Here is a 22,087-nt window from a genome sequence, read left to right on the forward strand (position 1 = left end):
AGTAGATCAGTTTGATGGAGACGTGGAATTAGCCATGAGAAAAGTGTAAACTTATTATACTGTAGTAATGGGCGACTTCAATGCAAAAGTGGGGGAAAAAGCAGGCTAGTAAACAAGCAATTGGCAACTACAGTGTCGATTCTAGGAATGCTAGAGGAGAGATGCTGATAGAATTTGCAGAAAGGAATAAGCTGAGAATAATGAACACATTTTTCAGGAAGTGTAGCAACAGAAAGTGGACTTGGAAAAGTCCTAATGGTGAAACAAGAAATGGAATTGATTTCATACTTTCTACCGGTCCCAGCATAACGCAGGATGTAGAAGTGTTAGGTAAATTTAAGTGCAGGGATCATAGGTTAGTGAGGGCTAAGAATAACCTGAATTTGAAGAGAGAAAGAGTAAAATTGGTCAAGAATGAACAAGGTAATCTAGATGCAGTAAGTGTAAAGGTGGACCAATTCAAGCTGGTACTTGCAAACAAATATGCAGCCTTAGAACAGCGAGATGTAGAGGACATAGAGGTAATGAATGAAACCCTAACTAGGTTGGCTTCAGGTGCAGCAATTGAACTGGGAGGCAATGCGCCAAGGGAACCAGTAGATAGGCTCTCTCAAGCAACGAAGGACCTATATAAAGAAACTACAAAGAATGAAACAGTCCAACTCAAAAGATCAGATGGAATTCATGGAATTGTCAGAACTTATCAACAAGGAGAAAATAAAGTATATTCAAAATTATGACATAAGAAAGACTGAGGAAGCAGTAATAAATGGACGCAGCCTGAAATTAGTGAGAAGAAAACTTGGCATAGGACAAGCCAAGATGTATGCACTGAAAGATAAGCAGGGTAATATCATCAGCAATCTCGGAAGATATAGTAAAAGCAGCAGAAAAATTCTTTACTGACCTGTACAATACCCAGAGCAGCCAGGATACCTACATTGAAAGGGGTAATTAACAGCAACCAAGTGTCTTTATTCTTTCAGTCAGCATATATATACGAAGAAAAATTTTGAAGAAAAAACAAAACACAAAAGGCCTTAAACACAAACAAGCTTTAAAGAAAAAGCATTTGGCGGCCGCTCAATCTGAGAATCATTGACGGCAAATGGTTGCTGTTAACCCATATGTGCACCAGGTTGTGCATAACCTCGAAAAGGTTATCAGCAGAGCAGGCGTTAGGTTGTTCACCGCCAGAAGGTAGCCTATGCCACCAAGTCATTCGGGTGACTGACAACAAAAAAAGTTGCATAAAGCAGCACAGGCAGAGATTTGTTGTGGACTCTTGTGAATGTGTGGTTTATAAGATTCCTCTTTCATGCAAGCATTTCTATATCAGTCAAACGGGGCGTACATCAATGACTGCATGCGCGAGCACTCAAAGTTCAAAAACAAGCTAGAGACAGTCAATTGTCACTGCATTGCAATAAATGTGGCTGCAAGCCAGCTTTTAAAATTCCACTCACCAGGCCCCATAGTAAGTTTTGGTTAAATGCTGGAAGTTGTTACATGTCCTCCATGGAGCGTTCTGCCACAAAAAATTTTCAAATCGACTCATTAATAGCCAAGATAAAAAAAATGGGAGGACGCTTAAGCTTCGCCTTCAAGAGTGGGACGCGACAGCGTTCCCGTCGACCCGCCAAGGGGTACAAGACAATGCGCTACGGCACAGCGATCACTTACGATGCGCCCCGCATCGGACTTAGCGCCCACCTATCACGCGGTGAGCGTCGAGCACCGCAGCGTTCGGCGCGGCAACGAAACGTGCGCCTGAGCGAACGGAACGAACCAAAGAACTCGGTGTCTCGGAGGGGAAACGATCTACGCCAGCCAAACGTCGCGATCGGCACGGGCAGAGAGATAGATAGTAATCTAAAGAAAGGACCGGGAGCACGGCGAAGCGTCGTCAGGGGAGAGGGAGTCCCGCGACGCGCCTGGCAGCGGTCCCAATGCGCGCGCGGCGCGCCTCCTGTCGGGGCAGCGCCGTACATTGAGAGGAGGGGGTCTTCTGTGTTTGCCGCAAGATGGCTCTGCGTGTGCGGAAAGCGCAGAAGAAATGCAGCGGAAACGCACTTCGCAAGTCGTGTAATTGTGACTTCTGTACGTTACATGTTCATAATTACCGATATACACTGCAGCATAACTTTCCACGGCTCGTTTCGAAGGCAACAACGCATTCACTAGAGGCGCGTTTGCACCGCTTGGAAGCATCGAACTAGTGGCTGAGTGGTAGCGTCTCCGTCTCACACTCCGGAGACCCTGGTTCGATTCCCACCGGGCCAATCTTGGAAGTTGCTTTTTATTTATGAAGCGCCTGCCGTGATTTATCGCTCACGGTCAACGCCGCAAACGCCGACGACGACACCGACGCCGACACCGACGACACCGGCTTTTCTGCGACACGAGCTCCTTAACGCTATCGCGTTAATATTTCAGTGCTGCAAACCCATGATTTCAGCAGGTGGGCTCCACTGCTTGGCGAGACTCCCCTCTCCACTCGCCCTGTCTAGCCTTTGCAAGCGAACATTCTCCCATGCTGGACTTCGAGCATTGCGTGACATATATATCATGGGCCCGGCCTTCACTTGTTTTTTTTTTGTTCTCCTTGTTTTTTTTTTCTTGGCGATGCGCACTTCTATTCGTTTATCTGCTGGCGGCGGTGCACGCGAACTGTTATCGTTTCACGCAGCGCACGATTTTGCACGCTGTGCACAAGGACACGTGACTAGCGGTTTAATTCAGTGCTACATGAATACTGAGGCAGAACAAGCAGATTGCAGTGCATGATCATGCGCTGGAACGTGGTAAAACATGGCATAGTTTCGATACCTGCGCACGTGACTGCATGACCGTGGGAACAAGCAGACGAAACGGAAGTACATTCCTCTTGCTTCGGTGCGAAGTAAAACAAAAAAACAGACAGACATTCCGTTTGTGTGTTTTATTATTTCTCTAAACCTCAATTCGTCAATTCAAGCAACAGATCACACTAATAACAGATGTTGCCTTGAATAATTCTTGAAGTCACGTGTCACCACGAGATACGTCACACTGCGGCATAATTACGTAGGCGCAGGAGCCCGACTACGTCACCGTCCCTCTCTGGGCGGATTTGCCATGAGTGAAGAGGGAAACGGCGCCCGATTTAAATTTCATGCCTTTCCGCAGCACGTAACGATGTAATTCTTTGCAAACATGATCATTGGTGTGCATTGTATGCTATGCGCTTGTCAGCTCAAAATGGCCAGGCCTGGTGAGGGGCCCTTTAAAGATGTGACCTGTGTCAAAATACTGCGATGACTGCGCACATCTTATTTCCGAAGCCTTTCACATTCATAACAGTGGTGAAGCATGTGTAAGCCTCCCCTCCATTTCTCTCCTTCCGAAAGAGATAGCCTTCCTATCTCATTGATTTCAATTTATTGCCCCTGTGCATGCTGAGTTTCTTTTCCTTTTGCGTTTTTTTTTCTTCTGCATGATAGCGGTACAGTATATATAGGCTGACTGAAAGAATAAGGATACTTGGTCCTTCTCTTCGTCCTGTTGTTCAGCACTGTTTTCTGCTTGCAAGGTTGTTGATGAGACAGAACCAGGCTACCACAAAACACACAAGATAGTAGGAGTATATTCTATCACCAAACCACACAATGGCAATATCAAAGTTTCCATGGTGAGCTAAAAATGACAATACTGCCAGCAATCAATAGATTAAAAAAATGATGTGCTTCCGATATATGTAAGAGAATAAAAATATACAGGGAGATACAATACACGGCATACCTTGCACAAGTTTAAAAACATTATGTTCATTAATAAAAAATTCTTATGTGCATGCACAAATCATTGCATTGGGAGAACAGTATTTTGCTCCAAGGATGTGGTTATGTGTTTCAGGACTATAGTCTTATTCTCTGTGATGATGTTGTCAAATTAACTTATAGCAACGAAGGCTCACTGGCATGTACGGATGGGCAAGCTGTAAAATTGATGCTTGGTAATTTTCTGGTGGTGCAGTGCCTTAGCTACTTTTTTTGACAAAAACAAGAAAACATGTGAGCAACAAATGGGAGTTTTAAGTCCTGTTCATGGGTACTGGATGCTTACAGCTTTACAGTTACTGGCTTTAAAAGCAATGCTCATGTTCCTTTTTTATATTGGTGTAGTCTAGCACGAGTCCCCTTGTTGCTTTCTCAAAGTGAGGTGCCAGAAAAGCATTTTTTCTTCTTGCAGGATCTGAAACCAAGCAATATTGCGGTGAATGAGGACTGTGAATTGAAGGTATGTGACAAACAGGTGCTTCTTGGAAAGGCAACTGCTGCATGCATCTAGGCATTTGTTGACCTATGGCTTTGTTCCAAGCTGGGGCTTACTTTTCCCTTGTGGAATGTGGGACACTGTATATGTTTGCTTTAATTATAGAGAAATAATATGGGGACTGCCTTGTTTGGTGTTCCTCACTGCGGGCTTCTAAAGAAAACTCGTGCCTGCACCATTCAAGATGGGACTTGTGATGTGCCAAGCCTAAACCGAGGGTCACACACTCCAATAAAATAGGATTTAAACATTAACTCTCATAGCTGAGAGAAAGTGCTCCTTCTTGCCCTCGCTGTGTGATGGCTGGAATCACATTGTACTCCTGCACCACCTGTGTCAGCAAATGTTTCACAGCTCAACCTAGCTGCCGACAAACCACACGGGGTGTGAGTGTGCCATCGATCAAGCAGGCGTTGTACGGCATGGCTGGCGCACAGTTCTTTGCACACATTTGACTGGCACCTCAATGCTGCTGTCGAGAAAAAAAACAACTTCAATTAAAAAAAGATGTTAGTCTGTGCCTTTAAATTTACCTTTATTTATGCATTACCTGCTCAACAGTGGTATTCACAAAAATTTCGACTGGGAGCACCACTAGATGTTTTGGTGCATTCTCCGGCCAGCTCTGTAGTTTTCTTCTTATTGTACATGTTGGCAATATTTTTGTCACTCCAAAAATTGTTTCCTTTGTTTAAGCAAGCTCTTATTTTTCATCTGCATAGAGCTGCCACTCAAGAACACACATTGTTAAAGTTGTTTTGCAATAAGATATTGTGTAGGTGTTGCACGATGACACTCGACAAACCAGTTAAGAGGAAGCTTTAGCTTGGACCCAACTCCAACGCGGCCTATTCAAGTTACATGTAAAATGCAAATATGTTTTTCTGAGAGAATCCCTGGAATGATTTTAATGAAATTTGTTGCATTTGAGAGAGACAGTTAAATTCTAGTGGCTCTTGGAAGTGGAATTTCGATTTAGGGCCTGAATTTTCTTAAGATTTTCAAATATTCGACAGTTTGAAAAAGATAGAAGCACAAAGTTTACAAATTCATAGCTCTGCATCCAGTACAGATATCGCAGTTCTGTAAAGAGCATCCATTAGATCATTGAAGGCGGACAAATTTGATTTGTCATTTTACATCTTATGTGAATTTGTTACATTGTTTACAAGGGTTCTGCAAAAGCTGTATTTCCATATTACTAAACTTTTTTAGATTCATGTGTAACATATCAATTTTGTCTGCTTTAGATGTACTATTAGGTGCAAGTCACAGAATTGTAATATCATTTTTCATTGCTGACTTAGAGAGTTTGAAACTGGATAGTTCGTTTTTGAAAATTTTCTATTTTTGCCAATTTTTAATAAAATATTGATGACCTAAACGAAAAATTCGAAACCAACATTCACCAGATATTAAGTTTTTCTTTTAAATGCAACAAACCTCGTTAAATTTGGTGCAGTGGTTACTGAGAAAAACGAATTCTCATTTTTCATGTATTTAGATAAGAGCACCCGAGCTAAAGCTTCCTCCTAAGAGTTGAGGCAAGCTTTTCATGCCATGCAGCAGACGTAGAGCCTTCTGTGGCCTCTATGAATTCCGGGCTAATAATTGTTAGTGAATATTGTGTTTACATGAAATAGAGAATGTCAGTTGCACCTTTCAAATCATGTTTTGTGTGAAATAAAAAATAAAAATAAAGATGATACAGACATCATAACGCCAACAATGTTGCCTCTCCCTAGTTGTGAACAAAATGCTGTTCAGCATTTACCAAGTCAAGGCATTCTTTTCAGCGAAGCCAAGCTAAGTTTTTGAAAACGACATTACACTTTTACATGTGATACACAGTTCAAAGCATGTTGTCACATAGCCACGTGTTCATCTTTGATTTCGGTAGCATGGCACTTCTCATCTCGTGGCAGACCACAGAGAGTGCGGTTACTAACTCGCAAGCTGGCACACATGCCAAGTGCCGTGCAGTGAGGTCTGCCATTCCACTCGTTGCTGCAGTGCCACTGGTTAGTGTGAACCTCATAATGCTCGTAGAATAAAATGCAAACACCTGTGTAAAGTAAAGAGCTGCAATTTAGCCTGCAATTTTAAACAATACACAATCAACAGCCAACTTACATACTGTAATCTGTGTGCATCCATCTCTAGTAGCAAGGTTTCCATGCAATTTGGCACAGCATGCCATTTTACACTACTTTTTGTGACAATTTAAAATTTTGATTCCTACTGAAATCGCAGACAGTATGTTCGATCATATCACTGCAAATAATGGTCTCTTCATTCCCACCAATGTATCGTGACACTTTCTGGGCAGCTGGTGGTCCCCTTAATTAACGGACAACAAATGATGATGATGACAACATGGTAGCCACTGTACGTTTTGCGAACCCAGCTTGGTGTGTTTTTTAAAGGATCTTTTCTCTGCGGAGCAGAATAATTGGCCAACAACCTATTCAACTCATCTCTAAGCTTCGGCACGGTTGTTAGCATGAACACCTTGTATAGGGCAAGTTGATATACTGGCTGAACATCTTGATGGGGTCCTGTGTTCTTCCCCGTTGTTTGTGCTGCCAACATGTCTTCGAATTGTGCTGTCCAGATCCTGGACTTTGGCCTGGCGCGCCATGCGGAGGTGGAGATGACTGGCTATGTGGCCACACGGTGGTATCGAGCACCCGAAATCATGCTCAACTGGATGCACTACAACCAGACAGGTGCGTTGGTTTAGTTTGAATTGGTAGATGTTTGTTGACAACATCGGTTTTGTATTTGACTTGGTTGGAGCCACGTCAACAAGTCCTCTGCATTCAGGCTGGGCTAATGCAGTGCACCTGTGCCTTCGCGTTTTTTGCTCTACCAGTGCTCATCGTTGGCTTTTCTACTGACGACCCTTGTTCTTGCTTACTTAAGACTAGCATGCAGAGGTAAAGTAAATGGACGTGGTGCCATATACTGCACGGTTTCAAACCTGTTAGAACAAAGAGACTGCATTAGACTCGATGTGTTTTTTGCCTACAGATGACAGAAACCTTAACGGTCATAACATGCTATTCTAGTATTCTGGAGAGGCATTCGCCATTTGTTGGCAATCATTGACAGTGCTGCTAGTTATCATCTTGTGCCAATTAGCCCAACCTTCCTGGAGATTGCTGCCATGTTTAAATTATGTAAAGCTCAACAAATGAAGGGGTGAGTTTAGCTCGCCATACAATGTACAAGCACAGTAAGTTTAGCCCAGTGTACATAGGCTGCAGATGCCTGGCATGTGCGTTGAAGAGAATGCCATTTATTTATGTGTTTAGGGCCTTCACGTTTGCTTGTGTCTAAATATATCTCATGACTGCTACCAACTCACACCTTAGCAACACATTTTAATGTGAAACTGTTGAGGAACGCCCAGCACTGGCAGTCTTGATGTACGCTCTTTGTTCCAGCTCACCGCAGTCTTGGGCATTTTGTCGAAACTCTGCTCAACTCTTGTGAAAATGTCTTGGCAGGAAACAATAATGGCACTTGGTGAGAAAGGAGGAGGCACCATGTACTATGATTGCTTGAGGCTGTGAAAATGGGCAAACGAGGAGTGTGTTTAGCATGATGAAACTAATGCTGTGAGCACCGTGTTTTATAATAGCTTGGATTTTCAAAGAGGTCAAACCATGCATATCCCACGACCTGTAGAGTAACTGTCCCTGTCATTGTATACTCGTAAGCTTTCCTCTCATATTCGCCTGTTTAGCCTTTATAGGGATGTGCTCACAGGTTCCAGTCCTGGCCGCTTGTCTACCGAGCGTTTGAACTCCAGGTAGACAAAAATGATTCTCCCAAGTCCCGCATGACCAGACTAGCGCTTAAACCTTAGTTTTCTTCACTAGAGTCTTGCCAACCATTATCTTAAGTCTGTTTCAAATCCTGCATTGTTGTACTGCCCTTTTGACTTGCAAATGAGTGTAGAGATTGAGAAACATTTAAGATTAAAACAGCACAAGTTGCCGGAGCACTGTGATGTGCTTGAGTATGACACCCTTCATTTTCAGCCTGGCAGTAGGAGTGAGACAGCCAGACAAGGAGTTGCATAACCACACCCTTTATTGCATCTCCCCGATGTCTGAAGCCGACAGTCACCACGGGGAACTGTCTCAACATTGCCTGAGGCGATCTGGTGCACAAGTCCTGAGTATCTGTGGTAGTGGCATCCTAGCGGAAGCTGGACGTGACGGGTGGGTGACCTTCACATGGAACACATCAAAGAACAAAATATGTGCTCCTCGTCTGGCTGTCCCACTCCTGGCCTTCAGTCCAGCAATTACAGCAGTAGGGTTAGTATCACATTATTTTCTATACTGCTGACCCTAAGCAGTGCGGAGGAATGACGAATACACAGGCACAGTACTGAGGTATTTTGGACAAAAAAAAAAAAAGAAACAGGTGGGACCTTCCGCAAGTTTTCCGCTGAACCTTTCTGCTCCCTGCAAGTTAGATAGATTGCCTTATTTACTAGCATCTAGGCCGACCTCCATTCTAAGCTGACCCTTTAAAGTCGGAAGCCATATATATATATATATTGTAACAATGTTAGTAAAACAAGGGTATTTATTAAAGGCGAACTTGTGCCCACAAGTAAAAGTCACTGTGGTCGTGCAGGAATCCGCGGCAGTCGCGTTCTCAAGCTGGGCTCGAACTGCCTTCCTCTTCTCCTCGCGTGACACCTCATGCGCATGGCGCATGCGAGCCAGGTCCAACTGGCTGCCCGTTCCACGAAGATCGCTGCCTGTTGTTGCTGAACAACGCCACTGTAAGGCGTGCACAGTGCCCAATGCAAAGGGCGCGCAACTTGAATGTCACCAAGTTTGTCGTGGCATTATCCCCTCCTTACCGCATCAGCCCGATGCGTGAGAGGAAGTAGGGGTTCCTGTGGGCGCTCACTTTTTTTGTTGTTGTTGCTGTTGTTCATGACCTCTCCTCGTAGGGTTTCATGCGGACAACATGCACAACTTCCGTGGAGTTGCGCCGTCTTGGGCTCTCGTGTCCAGCGGATTTCACTTCATAAGTGACGTTGCTTATACGACAAAGTATTTCGCAAGGGCCGAAGTATCGGCACAGAAGCTTTTCAGACAGTTCACGGTGTCGCACTGGGGTCCATACCCACACCTTGTCACCGGGCTGGTAATGAGCTTCGCGACGGCGCTGGTTGTACCGGCTGGAGTCGATGCGTTGTTGGCAGCGTATTCGGTACCTTGCCAGCTGTCGTGCCTCCTCGGCTCGTTGCAAGAAATCATCTAGGTCAGATGAGTTATGGTTTTCTTCATCTAACGGCAACATAGCATCCGAAATTGTGGATACTGCTCGGCCGAATACAAGTTCAAACGGGGTGACTCGTGTTGTTTCCTGAACGGCCGTATTATATGCGAAGGTGATGTATGGCAAAATTTCGTCCCACAGCCTATGTTCAACGTCGACATACATCGAAAGCATGTCGGTCAGTGTTCTGTTAAGGCGTTCAGTTAAACCGTTTGTCTGAGGGTGGTGCGCCGTAGTTTCCCTATGATCAGTATGTGTCATTTGCAACAAGCATTTCATTAGGTCCGCAGTAAAGGCCGTTCCACGATCGGTAATAACAACTGTGGGAGCGCCATGCCTGAGCACGATATTGTGGACAAAGAATTTTGCAGCTTCGACAGCCGTTGCATTGTACAGGGAATCAGTTTCTGCGTAACGGGTCAGATAGTCCGTGGCCACAACTATCCACTTTTTGCCTAAAGATGATGTTGGGAAGGGTCCAAGGCGGTCCATACCGACTTGTTGGAATGGGGCTTTTGGTGGCTCTATTGGGTGGAGGAGGCCGGCCGGTTTTATGGATGGAGTCTTGCGCCTTTGGCACTCGCGACAAGTCTTGACGTAGTGCTGCACTGATGCTAATAACTTGGGCCAGTAGTATTTCAGACGAATCCTGGCGACTGTACGGCTCACGCCCATGTGTCCAGACGTCAGCTCATCGTGACAGGCATGCAAAATTTCTTCACGCATAGATGTGGGTACGACAAGTAAAAACTTTGTCTCGCTGTTCTCGAAGTTTCTCTTGTAGAGGACACTTCCTCGCAGACAGAACGAGGATAGCCCCCTAGAGAAAATACACGGCAGTTGAACGTCGAGTCCCTCCAGGCGCTGTATAAGTGGAAGCGATTCCGGGTCATCTCGTTGTTGTTGAGCAATTTGTGACGCGTCAACAATGCCAAGGAACGGGAAATCCTCTTCTTCTGACACAGTTGTCTCGACGGGTGCGCGTGACAAGCAGTCCGCATCGCTGTGTTTCCTCCCGGATCGGTATACGACAGTAATGTCATACTCTTGAAGCCTAAGGCTCCATCTTGCTAGTCGTCTGAATGGATCCTTGAGATTCGCCAGCCAGCAAAGCGAATGGTGATCGCTGACTGCTCGGAATGGTCTACCATAGAGGTAGGGCTGAAATTTACATATTGCCCAAATGACTGCAAGGCACTCTTTCTCGATTGCAGAGTAGTTTGCCTCTGCTTTCGAGAGCTTACGGCTGGCATAAGCAATTACTTTCTCCTGGCCGTTATTCCACTGCACTAGTATGGCACCGAGGCCGACGTTACTCGCATCGGTATGAACTTCAGCGTCGGCTGTCTCATCAAAATGGGCAAGGATTGGAGAAGCTTGCAGGCGTTTCCTTAACTCGTCAAAGGCGTCTTGTTGTTCGCTTTTCCAGATGAAAGGTTGATCTTCTCTTGTCAGTATTGTAAGGGGCTCAGCAATGTTTGAAAAGTTTTCCACAAATCTTCTGTAGTATGCGCATAAACCCAAGAAACGTCGCACTGACTTTTTGTCTGTGGGTGTCGGGAACCTCGCAACAGCTGCTGTCTTTTCGGGATCTGTCTGAATGCCTTCAGCACTGATGACGTGTCCGAGAAACCGAAGTTCATCGAAGCCGAATTGACATTTTTCCGGCTTAATTGTTAAGTCTGCTGCGCGAATAGCTTCTAATACTAGTCCCAGGCGCTCTAGATGTTGGTCAGATGTGGTGGAAAATACGACCACATCATCCAAATACACTAAGCATGACTGCCATTTCAATCCTGCAAGCACAGAGTCCATCATTCGCTGGAACGTTGCGGGTGCGGAACAGAGGCCGTATGGAAGTGCTTTAAATTCGTAGAGGCCATCAGGGGTTACGAATGCTGTCTTTTCACGGTCCCGTTCATCCACTTCTATTTGCCAATATCCACTCTTGAGATCCAGGGAGGAGAAAAACTTTGCACATCGGAGCCGATCTAACGTATCGTCGATATGCGGAAGGGGGTACACATCCCGCTTGGTGACGCTGTTCACTTTGTGGTAGTTGATGCAGAATCGAAGCGTGTTATCTTTTTTCTTAACCAGCACTACCGGAGACGCCCATTGACTGCTGGAAGGCTGAATAACATCATCTGAAAGCATCTCCTCTACTTGCTTCTTGATGATCTCCCTTTCTTTTGGTGACACTCGATACGGGTGCTGGCATACCGGTCTTGTGGCGTCCTCTGTTATGATTCTGTGCTTCGCAACAGACGTGCACCGTACCTTCGAGGACGTGGAGAAACAGTCAGAAAAATCCTTTATCAGGGCATATCTGTTTCTTTTGGGCTTCAGGGAGTCTCGGGTTGACGGTAATTGATCTGTCGACACTGCAGGTTCCTGGCAGGGCAGTTGACGTAGTTAGGCTGCATAATTCAGTCGCTTCACAGAACTCGTGGAAATAGGGAATAGCTGTTCCTTGTGCGATGTGTTGGAATTCATTACCGAAATTTGTAAGTGCGACATTTGCACGGCCATCGCTTAACTGAACAAGGCCCCGAGCCACGCAAATACCTTTGTTGAAAAGGAGCTCTATGTTTCCATCGGCTATGCTTTCGTGGTAAGAAAATCTTTCATTCTCCACAAGAACCATTATACTGCAGCGTGGCGGCACAGTTAGGTCATCGTCAACGACGCGCAGTGCAGCGAGACGTCGCTCCTCCGATTCTTCCACAGGTATAGCTTGTTATGTCGAGAAAGATACACTGGACCTACGTAGGTTAATTATGGCGCTGTTAGCTTGTAGAAAATCCATTCCCAATATAGGTTCCCGTGAACATTCTGGCAGTACAATAAAGTCAGAAACGTATGTGAAGCCTTTTATCGTAAGTCTTGCGGTGCATCGGCCAAGGGGCGTAATAACATGACCGCCTGCTGTGCGTATCTGCAGACCAGTCCACTTCGTCACAACTTTTTTAAGGTGCTTCGCCATCTTGAAGCTTACTACTGAATAATCAGCGCCGGTGTCGACTAAGGCATTCAGCTCGCATCCGTCTATTATCAACCGCAAATCTGACGTAATCGTTTTGTTCCTGCACCTGTAGACTGGAATTATCTCGTCACCGCACTGGAATCGCGTTGGAGGATCTTCGTAACTCTGGTTATCAGCGGCCTCACCTCCATAGGTCGCTTGCTTCAGTTTTCCTGGTGTGGGCTTGGTGAACGATGCCTAGGCAATCTTGGAGACGCGCGTGGGCTAGGCGATCGGTAGCGCATGGGCGACGGTGCCCGTGGTTGATGTTGGCGAGGAGTAACGGGGCTTTGGCGCGTCGACAAGTATTCTTCGATCTCCGCTGGCCGTTCATTGTTTCGGGGGCATGGTGCTCTTAAGGGAAAACCCCTTAACCCAACTTGACGATACGGGCAGAACCTATACAGGTGACCCGCTTCTCCGCAGTGGAAACACAGAGGCCTGCGCTCGTGGTCACGCCAGACGTCACTTTTGCGGGGCCTTTGTTCCACAAAACGAGGTGCACTACGTGCTAAAGGCTGATAGGCAGCCGGTGGTTCCAGTAGACGAGGTGCACTGCGTACTGTCGACGGGTAGGGAACGGTCGTAGCAACTGCTCCACTACAGTGTACCGCGGGTTGCCCGAGTACGTCGGCGTACGTTAGGGTGCGCCGCGTCGGCTGTGGCTCACGCTCTGGATCTCGTATAACGTTCCTGAGTTCGTCCCGGACAACGTCGACGATAGATAGCGCAGCTGGAGCCTGAGGTATCTGCAACTTGTTGAGCTCTTCCCTGATCACTGACCGGACAAGCTCCCGCAGGGCTTCCAGGTCATTTGGCAGGGCTCCAGGGAAGACATGGACAGGTGCGCAGCTTGCCTCACGGTGGTATTGCCGAGCCCGCTATTCCAGCGTCTTTTCGATGGTCGTTGCTTCACATCTGAACTCGGCGACCGTGCGCAGTGGGTTGCGGACGAGAACTGCGAAGAGTTCCTGCTTTACTCCACGCATGAGATGGCGCAGCTTCTTATCTTCACTCATGGTGGGATCAGCACGCTTGAACAGGCGGCACATGTCCTCGATGTACATCGCCGCGTTCTCGTTTGTGAGCTGTTTCCTGGCTTGAAGTGCGATTTCCGCCTTTTCTTTACGATCCGTGCTCGCATACGTTGCTAGCAGTTGTCGTCGAAATTCCTCCCAAGAGGTCAAAGAGGGTTCGTGATTTTCATACCATGTTTTTGCGAAGTCTTCCAACGCAAAATATACGTTACGGAGCTTCTGTCTTTCATTCCATTCATTAAAGCTCGCCACTCTCTCGAACAGTTCCAACCAATCTTCCACGTCTTCGAACGAGTCACCATGGAATGTTGGCAGCTTGCGAGGTTGGCTTACGACTAGCTGTGCCGGTGTTACCTGGGTAGTCATTGTGGCGGCGTCCGTTGTGGGAGTTTCTCTTGGCAAGAAGAGAAGAGGGCCGAATTCGGGCAAGTCACCTCGAAGATGGCGGCTGGTCCGCTGGTGTACAGATGTCAGTTCCAGGGGATGGACTCGCGGGTTGTCGGGGCTACGCTGACTTTCGTTCGTGGGGCTTCGACTCATAACCTGCACCTCCACCAGAAATGTAACGATGTTAGTAAAACAAGGGTATTTATTAAAGGTGAACTTGTGCCCACAAGTAAAAGTCACTGCGGTCGTGCAGGAATCCGCGGCAGTCGCGTTCTCAAGCTGGGCTCGAACCGCCTTCCTCTTCTCCTCGCGTGACACCTCGTGCGCGTGGCGCATGCGAGCCGGGTCCAACTGGCTGCCCGTTCCACGAAGATCGCTGCCTGTTGTTGCTGAACAACGCCACTGTAAGGCGTGCACAGTGCCCAATGCAAAGGGCGCGCAACTTGAATGTCACCAAGTTTGTCGTGGCAATATATATATATATATTACCTCGAATGTAGGCTGAACAAAAAAAGCGAGGGCAACGTTCACAAAATGCAAACAGCATTTATTGAATTTGAACGTGCAGAGCTCACTCAATGTCGTCGTCACTGCTAGACTTGTCGCTGTGTTCCTTGTCACTGTCACTTTCAAACAGTGCACTATCTTCGGTACCGTCAAGCGCATTAGATATGCTGCACTTTTTAAAACTGCGCACAATCAAAGTACCTGGGATTTCGTCCCACGCTGCAACTACCCAGCCCGCCAGCTGCGATAGCGATGCACATTTGATGCGGCCCGTTGCTGTGAGCATGTGGTCTTCGTCAGTCAACCAGTCCGTGTAATATTTTCACAGACGATCCTTGAAAGGTTTATTGATGCAGACATCAAGTGGCTGCAACTGGCCCGTCATGCCGCCCGGTATGACAGCGAGGTCCGTGCTCGCTTGGGCGAGCGCAGCCTTCACGTTGTCGGTCAAGTGCCCACGGTAAGAGTCAACGACAAGGAGCGAGTTCTTTGTCAAAAGGGCTCCTGGATGCCGTTGCCACACAATCTTAGCCCTCTCTTCCACCATCGCACTCATTCTCATTTGCCCACACAATGACATTTCTTGGGAAAGTTTCTCGAGCAGGCAGTGTCTTCCTTTTAAATATCATATAAGGAGGGAGTTTATGTCCATCAGCTGTGCAACACAGCATCACAGTTGCGCACTGCTTCTCGTAGTCGCAGAGCACACCTTCACCTCCTTGGCACCCTTTCCGTTCACGGTGTACGCCAGTGGCATATCAAAATACACAGCCATCTGGTCGGTGTTGCCGATTTGCCCAAGGTTGTAGCCTGCTGTTTCTCTCTTTCGCAGCACGTAGCACTGAAAAGCTATCAGCTTTTCTTTGAAATCACTTGGCAGCTTTGGGGTGATTGAAGTGCGATGTCGAAGGCTGAGGCCAAAGCGGCTCATGAATTTCTGAAGCCAGCCCCGGCTGGCTTTGAAATCCTCTGGCATTAGGCCTCGCTCCCTCGAAAGTTCCCTAGCTTTCACTTGGAGCACTTTTGTTGTCACAGGAAGGGCAGCTGCTCTCTGCGCCCGAACAAAGTTGGCCAAAACTGACTCCACTTCGTGGTGACGGCCTTTCTTTGGTCTGCTTAGTGCCATCCTCGTTGCGGCGCATGCAAAAAGCTGCTATCGTTGTCCCCTCCAACAACAGACGTTTTTTTCGTCGACGCCGAAGTCCCGCCCAGCTGAAAGGTTCAACGATGCCTGTGCGGCTATCACAACTTTTTGCTTGAAAGTGGCACTGTAGTGGCATCTTCTGCTTGGTGCCATAGCGATAACACCGCGCCGCACACCGATATGGCCGGCACGACACAGGTCAAAATGGCGACCTCGTTTGTGTACGGTTGGCTATTGGCATGGCTACTAGGGGCATACGACAACCGCTGAACAAAGTCTGCCGAGTCGTCAGAGGCATTCGCAAAGAGCCACAACAGCTTTATCCTTTTATCGCCCTCTCATTACATGAGCGCGCATCCCTGAAAGAGGTGGCAGAGCAGTACTGCAGGCTCCTTTCCAACGGGGCACAACCTTTTTGGCAAATTGCAAGTCATCAGCCTAGTCCACCTCGAGCTACCCTTCCTGACTTAGAATTACCATTCACCATCGAAGAGCTCACGGCAGCAATTGGCGACATAAACAAGCGATCATTGCCTGGCCATGACGATGTGAGTTATCAAGCGCTCGCAAATCTATGCCACACATCTCACCTACGCCTTCTGGAGTACTACAACACCTCATGGATAACTGGGAAGGTTCCTATGGAATGGAAGCTTGCGAAAGTTATTCTTATATTGAAGCCAGAGAAGAAGCCAACAAATTACGCCTGCTTCAGACCCATATCTCTGCTTAGCTGCATAGGGAAGCTATTCGAAAAAATGATCTACAAACAACTAAATTGGTTCCTGGAAACTACAAAAGTTTACCCGGAGGAAATGAATGGCTTCTGGCGAAATAGGTCCGCAATTGCTAATGTCATTGCCTTGGTCTCATCAATTGAAGAGGAATTGGTCTCTGGAAACATACCTACTGCATTATTTTTGGACATTAAGGCAGCATATGATTCGGTCTATCATAAAGCAATACTTGACGCTTTGGAAACCCTTGGTCTTGGAGGACGGCTTTACACATGGATTGAAGATTATCTTTAAGGACGCCAACTTTTCATGGGTACCCTGGATGGCCCCACAGCGCTTTATGCCGTCAAGAAGGGAGTGCCACAACGAGCTGTGTTAAGCCCGGTATTATTTAATTTATTCCTCATCCATCTGAGAAGAAACCTGCCCCCTGGCGTCAAAATCACACTGTATACGGACGACATCTGCATTTGGAGTGCGGCGCGTTCCCACAGTACCACCCAACAATGTCTCCAGAGAGCGCTAGCAAATGACATCGCTTCAAGTATACCTTCCTCACCTGTGCCATTGTTGCAGATTGCCACGACATGGGCCTGCCGCTACATCATCTTCGGGGCCTACCAACAAGGCAAAACTGGACCGCTCCCAGTCTGTGATCTGGCTGCGCACGCAAGGCCTAATATGGATCGTGCTGGACTACTCGTCTGGCAACCTGGAACTGATACTACAGTCGTCACAGCCAACGGGGGATTTAAAAGCCAGCCAGCCATCGTTCGCTTTGGGCACAACATCACTTCAAGTATGCCTTCCTCACCAGTGCCATTGTTGCAGATTGCCATGACATGGGCCTGCTGCTACATCATCTTCAGGGCCAACCAACAAGGCGAAACTGGACCGCTCCCAGCCTGTGATCTGGCTGCGCACGCAAGGCCTAATATGGATCCTGCTGGACTACTCGTCTGGCAACCTGGAACTGATACTACAGTCGTCACAGCCAACGGGGGATTTAAAAGCCAGCCAGCCATCATCCGCTTCGAGCACGACATCGCTTCAAGTATGCCTTCCTCACCAGTGCCATTGTTGCAGGTTAGTTACCTGGCAGGTGCTGCTTCGGTTAAATCTAGCGATTATTGTATCATAGCGATGTCGTGCCCGACAGAGAGGACTGACCTGTTTAAGCGGTCGGTTACGTTGTAAGCAAAAATGCACTTTACTTTGCTTGAGCTGTTACTTGTCCTCGCGGGTGATGTCGAGCAGAATCCAGGCCCAATGTTGAAGGTTGAGGCGGACGCCGTGGCTGCTATGCAAGCCGATTGTAAAATTTTCCAAAAGGGACAGGCTGCTGCTTTGGAAACTGCACGCAAACACGCAGAAAATGAGAAGGCTTTGCGCAGTGACTTGATACGAGCGAACGAGGAACGCGCTGCCGCTGTAAACGAAATTAAGCTGCTAAATACGAAGCTAGTAGTGTTGGAATTATCTGTGCCATCTTAACCAGCTGGGGATTCTGGAACGTGTTTGGAAACATTGCGTGGCGTTTACAATCAGCTGTATGAAATATCTTCTAGATGTGAAAATGCAGAAAACCGTATGCGCCGACCCAACCTGCTCTTCTTTGGAATAGCAGAGGAGGCTAAGGAAAACTGGGCAGCTTCAAAGCAAAAAGTGGTACAATTTTGCTCCGAAAAATTGGGTACGGAATTCACGACTGCGCAGTTTGAGAGGGTGCACCGATTAGGGAAGTTTGTGGAGGGCAGGGTGAGGCCTATTATTGCGAAAATGACGTTTTTCAAAGACAAAGGCCGTATCTTGTCTTCTGCACGCAAACTGAAAGGGTCTGGTTTTTCCATTCGGGAGGATTTTTCGCCAGCTACACGACAGGCAAGAAAGCAGCTAATTGCTTTTGTGAAAACTGAAGCTAAGCCGTTTATGTTGTTAACCGATCTGCTGCGAATTGGGGACGCCATGTACATTTTTGATAGCGCTCGGAATACAGTTGTTCCTTGTGTTAAATAGCAGCAAACCACACTGCATGATGTGAACTGCAGGAAGTCAAAGCCACCTGTCATCGCACCATCATTATCAATATCTTTCACAAATATCCGAAGTCTGTTGCCTAAACGCGACAATATTGCCTCATTTCTTGATGACTGCAGTTCAGATATTCTTGTTCTTACTGAAACATGGCTACACCCTGAAATAACAGATAATGAAATATTTCCACATGTTAGCACATTTAACATTTTAAGGTGTGATCGGACCGAAAAGAGAGGTGGTTGCGTACTCCTTGGTATCAAAAGAACAGTTTCCTCACAAATTATTAATGTAGATTCCAGTATTGAGACAGTATGGCCTGAATGTCACACCTACAGAAACAAGCTACTGATAGGATGTTGTTATCGTCTTGCCGATACAAACCAGTGCTTTCTTGTCGAACTGCGCAATAGTATTTCTAAAGCCCTTGAGCTCTGTCAGGCTGATATCGTCTATGTTTTTGGCGACTTTAGGTTTCCTTTGATCGACTGGAATAACCTATCATCCTCTTGTCATACATCAATGGAGTTCATTTCCTTAATGTTAGATTTCAATTTATTCCAAATAATTACCCACCCTACCCGTGGCACTAACATTTTAGATTTATTTTTCACTAATGCCCCTGAAACAATTTGTGAAGTTCTTTGCTAAGACGGTTTCAGTGATCACAAGCTACTACAACTTACTCTTAACATTCCCTTGAAATATACAGGCGTCTCAAACAAAACCATCCGTGATTACAACAGGGGAGACTATGGCAATATTAACAAAGAACTTGAGACATTTCTTTCTGGCACCTTTTTAGCTTCGTTTTCTGCTCGGTCAGTCAACGAAAACTGGTTTCTGTTTAAAGAAAAGCTGTGTGCTTTAGTGGAAACGTATATTCCCCCAAATCAGAATAACAGGCAATAGACAGAACCCTTGGTTCACCAAGTATCTTCGAAGGCTAAGAAACAAGAAGAAAAGGCTATACGCAACTGCAAAGCGTACAAACTCACCCGTGGTTTGGGATAAATATAGCTCATTTTTGAAAAATTACTGCTCATCTTCAAGAGAGGCTAAAGAAAAATACTATTCTCAAGATCTACCTTCACTACTTAAAAACAACCCCCAAAAGTTCTGGCAGGTGATTTCACCCAATAGTGGTTGAATCACATTTCACTAAGTGATGGTAATCAAGCTCCAATCAGTGACAAGGAATGCCCAGTCGTCTTTAATGCATTTTTTTCATCCATATTCACAATAGAAGACCACTCTAATCTGCCGGAAGTCACTGATCTAGATTACCAGTACATGCAATCCATCGATGTAACAGAGGATGGTATCACAGGTCTCATAAATAACCTTAAGTTGACTACTTCTTCGAGTGTCGATAATATTAACTCAAAAATTTTAAAGAATACAGTCACGCTATCTAGCAAAGTCTTATGCAATATTTTCCGCCAGTCGTTATCATCAGGCCAGCTTCCCTTAGACTGGAAAATTGCCAAAGTGATACCAGTCCACAAAAGTGGTAGCAAGAATTCCCCAGAAAACTATCGTCCAATATCATTGACAAGTATTTGCTGCAACATATCATTGCATCTCACATATATCATCATCTGGAATCAAATAATTTTTTCTTTATTAACCAACATGGGTTTAGGAAAGGTTTGTCATGTGAGACGCAGTTACTAGAATTCACTACAGACTTGCATTTTAACATGAACCGTAATCTGCAAACAGATTGCTTTTTTCTCGACTTCTCCAAAGCCTTCGACCGTGTGGCTCACTGCCGTTTAATTTCCAAGTTATTCGTTCTCAAATTAGACTGCTTAACGCTCTCCTGGATTCGTAGCTTCCTAACAAATCGTCAGCAATTTGCAGTCGTTAATAATTTTGCGTCACCCCTTGCATATGTCAGTTCCGGTATACCGCAGGGTAACGTACTAGGACTCTTGCTTTTTCCTATTTACATCAATGATCTGCCCAATAACATCTCATCCTGCATGTGTGTTTTCGCCGATGATTGTATATTATATCGACCAATTCGCAGCCTTGATGACCATCGCATTCTTCAAGAGGACCTTTATCTCGTTACCAAATGGTGTGACGACTGGCAAATGAAACTTGACTCATCTAAATGCCAACTAATGACAGTCACGCGAAAAACATCAATTCAAAGGTTTTCCTATTTTATAAACTCAAATATAGTATCTCAGGCATCAGCATATAAATATCTAGGTGTTAATCTTACACCGAGCCTTTCCTGGGCTTTTCACATTGCAACCATATGCGCAAACGCTTCCAAATCTCTTGGGTATATTCGTCACAACTTGTGCATTTGCCTGTCTAACATCCCTAAATTAGCATTCGTATCATTTGTATGCCCTCAGCTTGAATTCGCGTCCCCTATGTGGTCTCCCTACCATGAATACTTAATCCGCATGTTAGAAGCCACCCAAAACCGAGCTAGTCGATTTATTTCCCGAAATTACAGCTACCAGTCAAGCATTACTCAAATAAAAACTCGACCTTTCCCTTCAATCACTGAGTAGCCGACCTGACATAGCACTCCTGTCCTTGCTCCATAGATATGTTCATCAAATCAAGCCATCAAACTTGCCACTGGAACGCGCGTCTTGCTCGTCACGGCAACATTATAATGATTTAAGCCTCACTCGCATTTATGGCAACACTAACGCATTTAACTTCTCGGCTTTACCACGAGCGATTCGGTTATGGAATTCGCTTCCTAATAGCACTTTCGCTCAAATGAGCAATGATAAATTCAGACAACTACTAAACCTACAGTCTTCATCATAACTAATATATTCATCTGTACATATGTCATGTCATATAATACGTGTCACATACGGGTCCTGACTTTCTTTTTCTTGTTATTGTTGTTTCAATTTTGTTTGCTTTATGTGCTCGCGCTATGTACGTTATTTTGCGCGAGTGTTACATCGCTTTTTATGTTTCCGTGAACTGCACTTTTTATTCCTTTCCCGATAACTCCGTGTACTGATTCAGCGTTTTTCTTTTTTACACTGTTTTGCAAGCATGTGATCATTACAAACATTTTTAGCTTTCACATTTTTTAGCGCTCATATGCTCTCTTGTAATTTGTTCAATGATGCCCCCCTTACTCAATGCTCCCCTTGGGGCCTGTGAGGTACTTTGAAATAAACAAATAAATAAATAAATAAATATCGGCCTACCTAAATCCAAGGGGTCTGAAATTGTCCCCGAACAAAAGCGTTGCCATGGCTTTCACGCCAACGTGTATAGAAAAATACCCACTAGTGTTGGGTGGTCGTGCCCTTACATACGCCAAGACGCAAAGGTTTCTTGGAGTGACAATGGATAGGAACCTCACATGGTCGTCCCCAGTGAAAAAGCTGAGTGAGAAGATTTCCTTGGTGTCGCACGTATTCCGATTTTTAGCCGGATCACAGTGGGGCAGCAACTGTCGATCAATGGTGCTCCTCGATAAGGCCTACGTCGACGGAACACTACAATATTACCTCCCGATCCTGCACAAAATGTCTCCCACAAGCAAGACAAAATTTGAGGCAGCACGAAACAACTGCCTTCGCGTATGTCT

General features: G+C 46.0%; 1 protein-coding gene across 14 annotated transcripts in view; it reads left to right on the forward strand.

Moving 5' to 3' along the window:
- p38b (p38b MAP kinase) overlaps positions 1 to 22,087 on the forward strand; it is a 434,540-nt gene that overhangs the window by 244,032 nt on the left and 168,421 nt on the right. For all 14 annotated transcript variants that reach the window (XM_065454289.1, XM_065454297.1, XM_065454290.1 and 11 more), the window contains 2 exons: positions 4,231 to 4,278; positions 6,929 to 7,043. In XM_065454289.1, the coding sequence (XP_065310361.1) occupies positions 4,231 to 4,278; positions 6,929 to 7,043 (163 nt within the window). The remainder of the gene's footprint in view (positions 1 to 4,230; positions 4,279 to 6,928; positions 7,044 to 22,087) is intronic.

The sequence above is a fragment of the Dermacentor albipictus genome, chromosome 6, assembly GCF_038994185.2.
Source record: "Dermacentor albipictus isolate Rhodes 1998 colony chromosome 6, USDA_Dalb.pri_finalv2, whole genome shotgun sequence".
NCBI lineage: Eukaryota > Metazoa > Arthropoda > Arachnida > Ixodida > Ixodidae > Dermacentor > Dermacentor albipictus.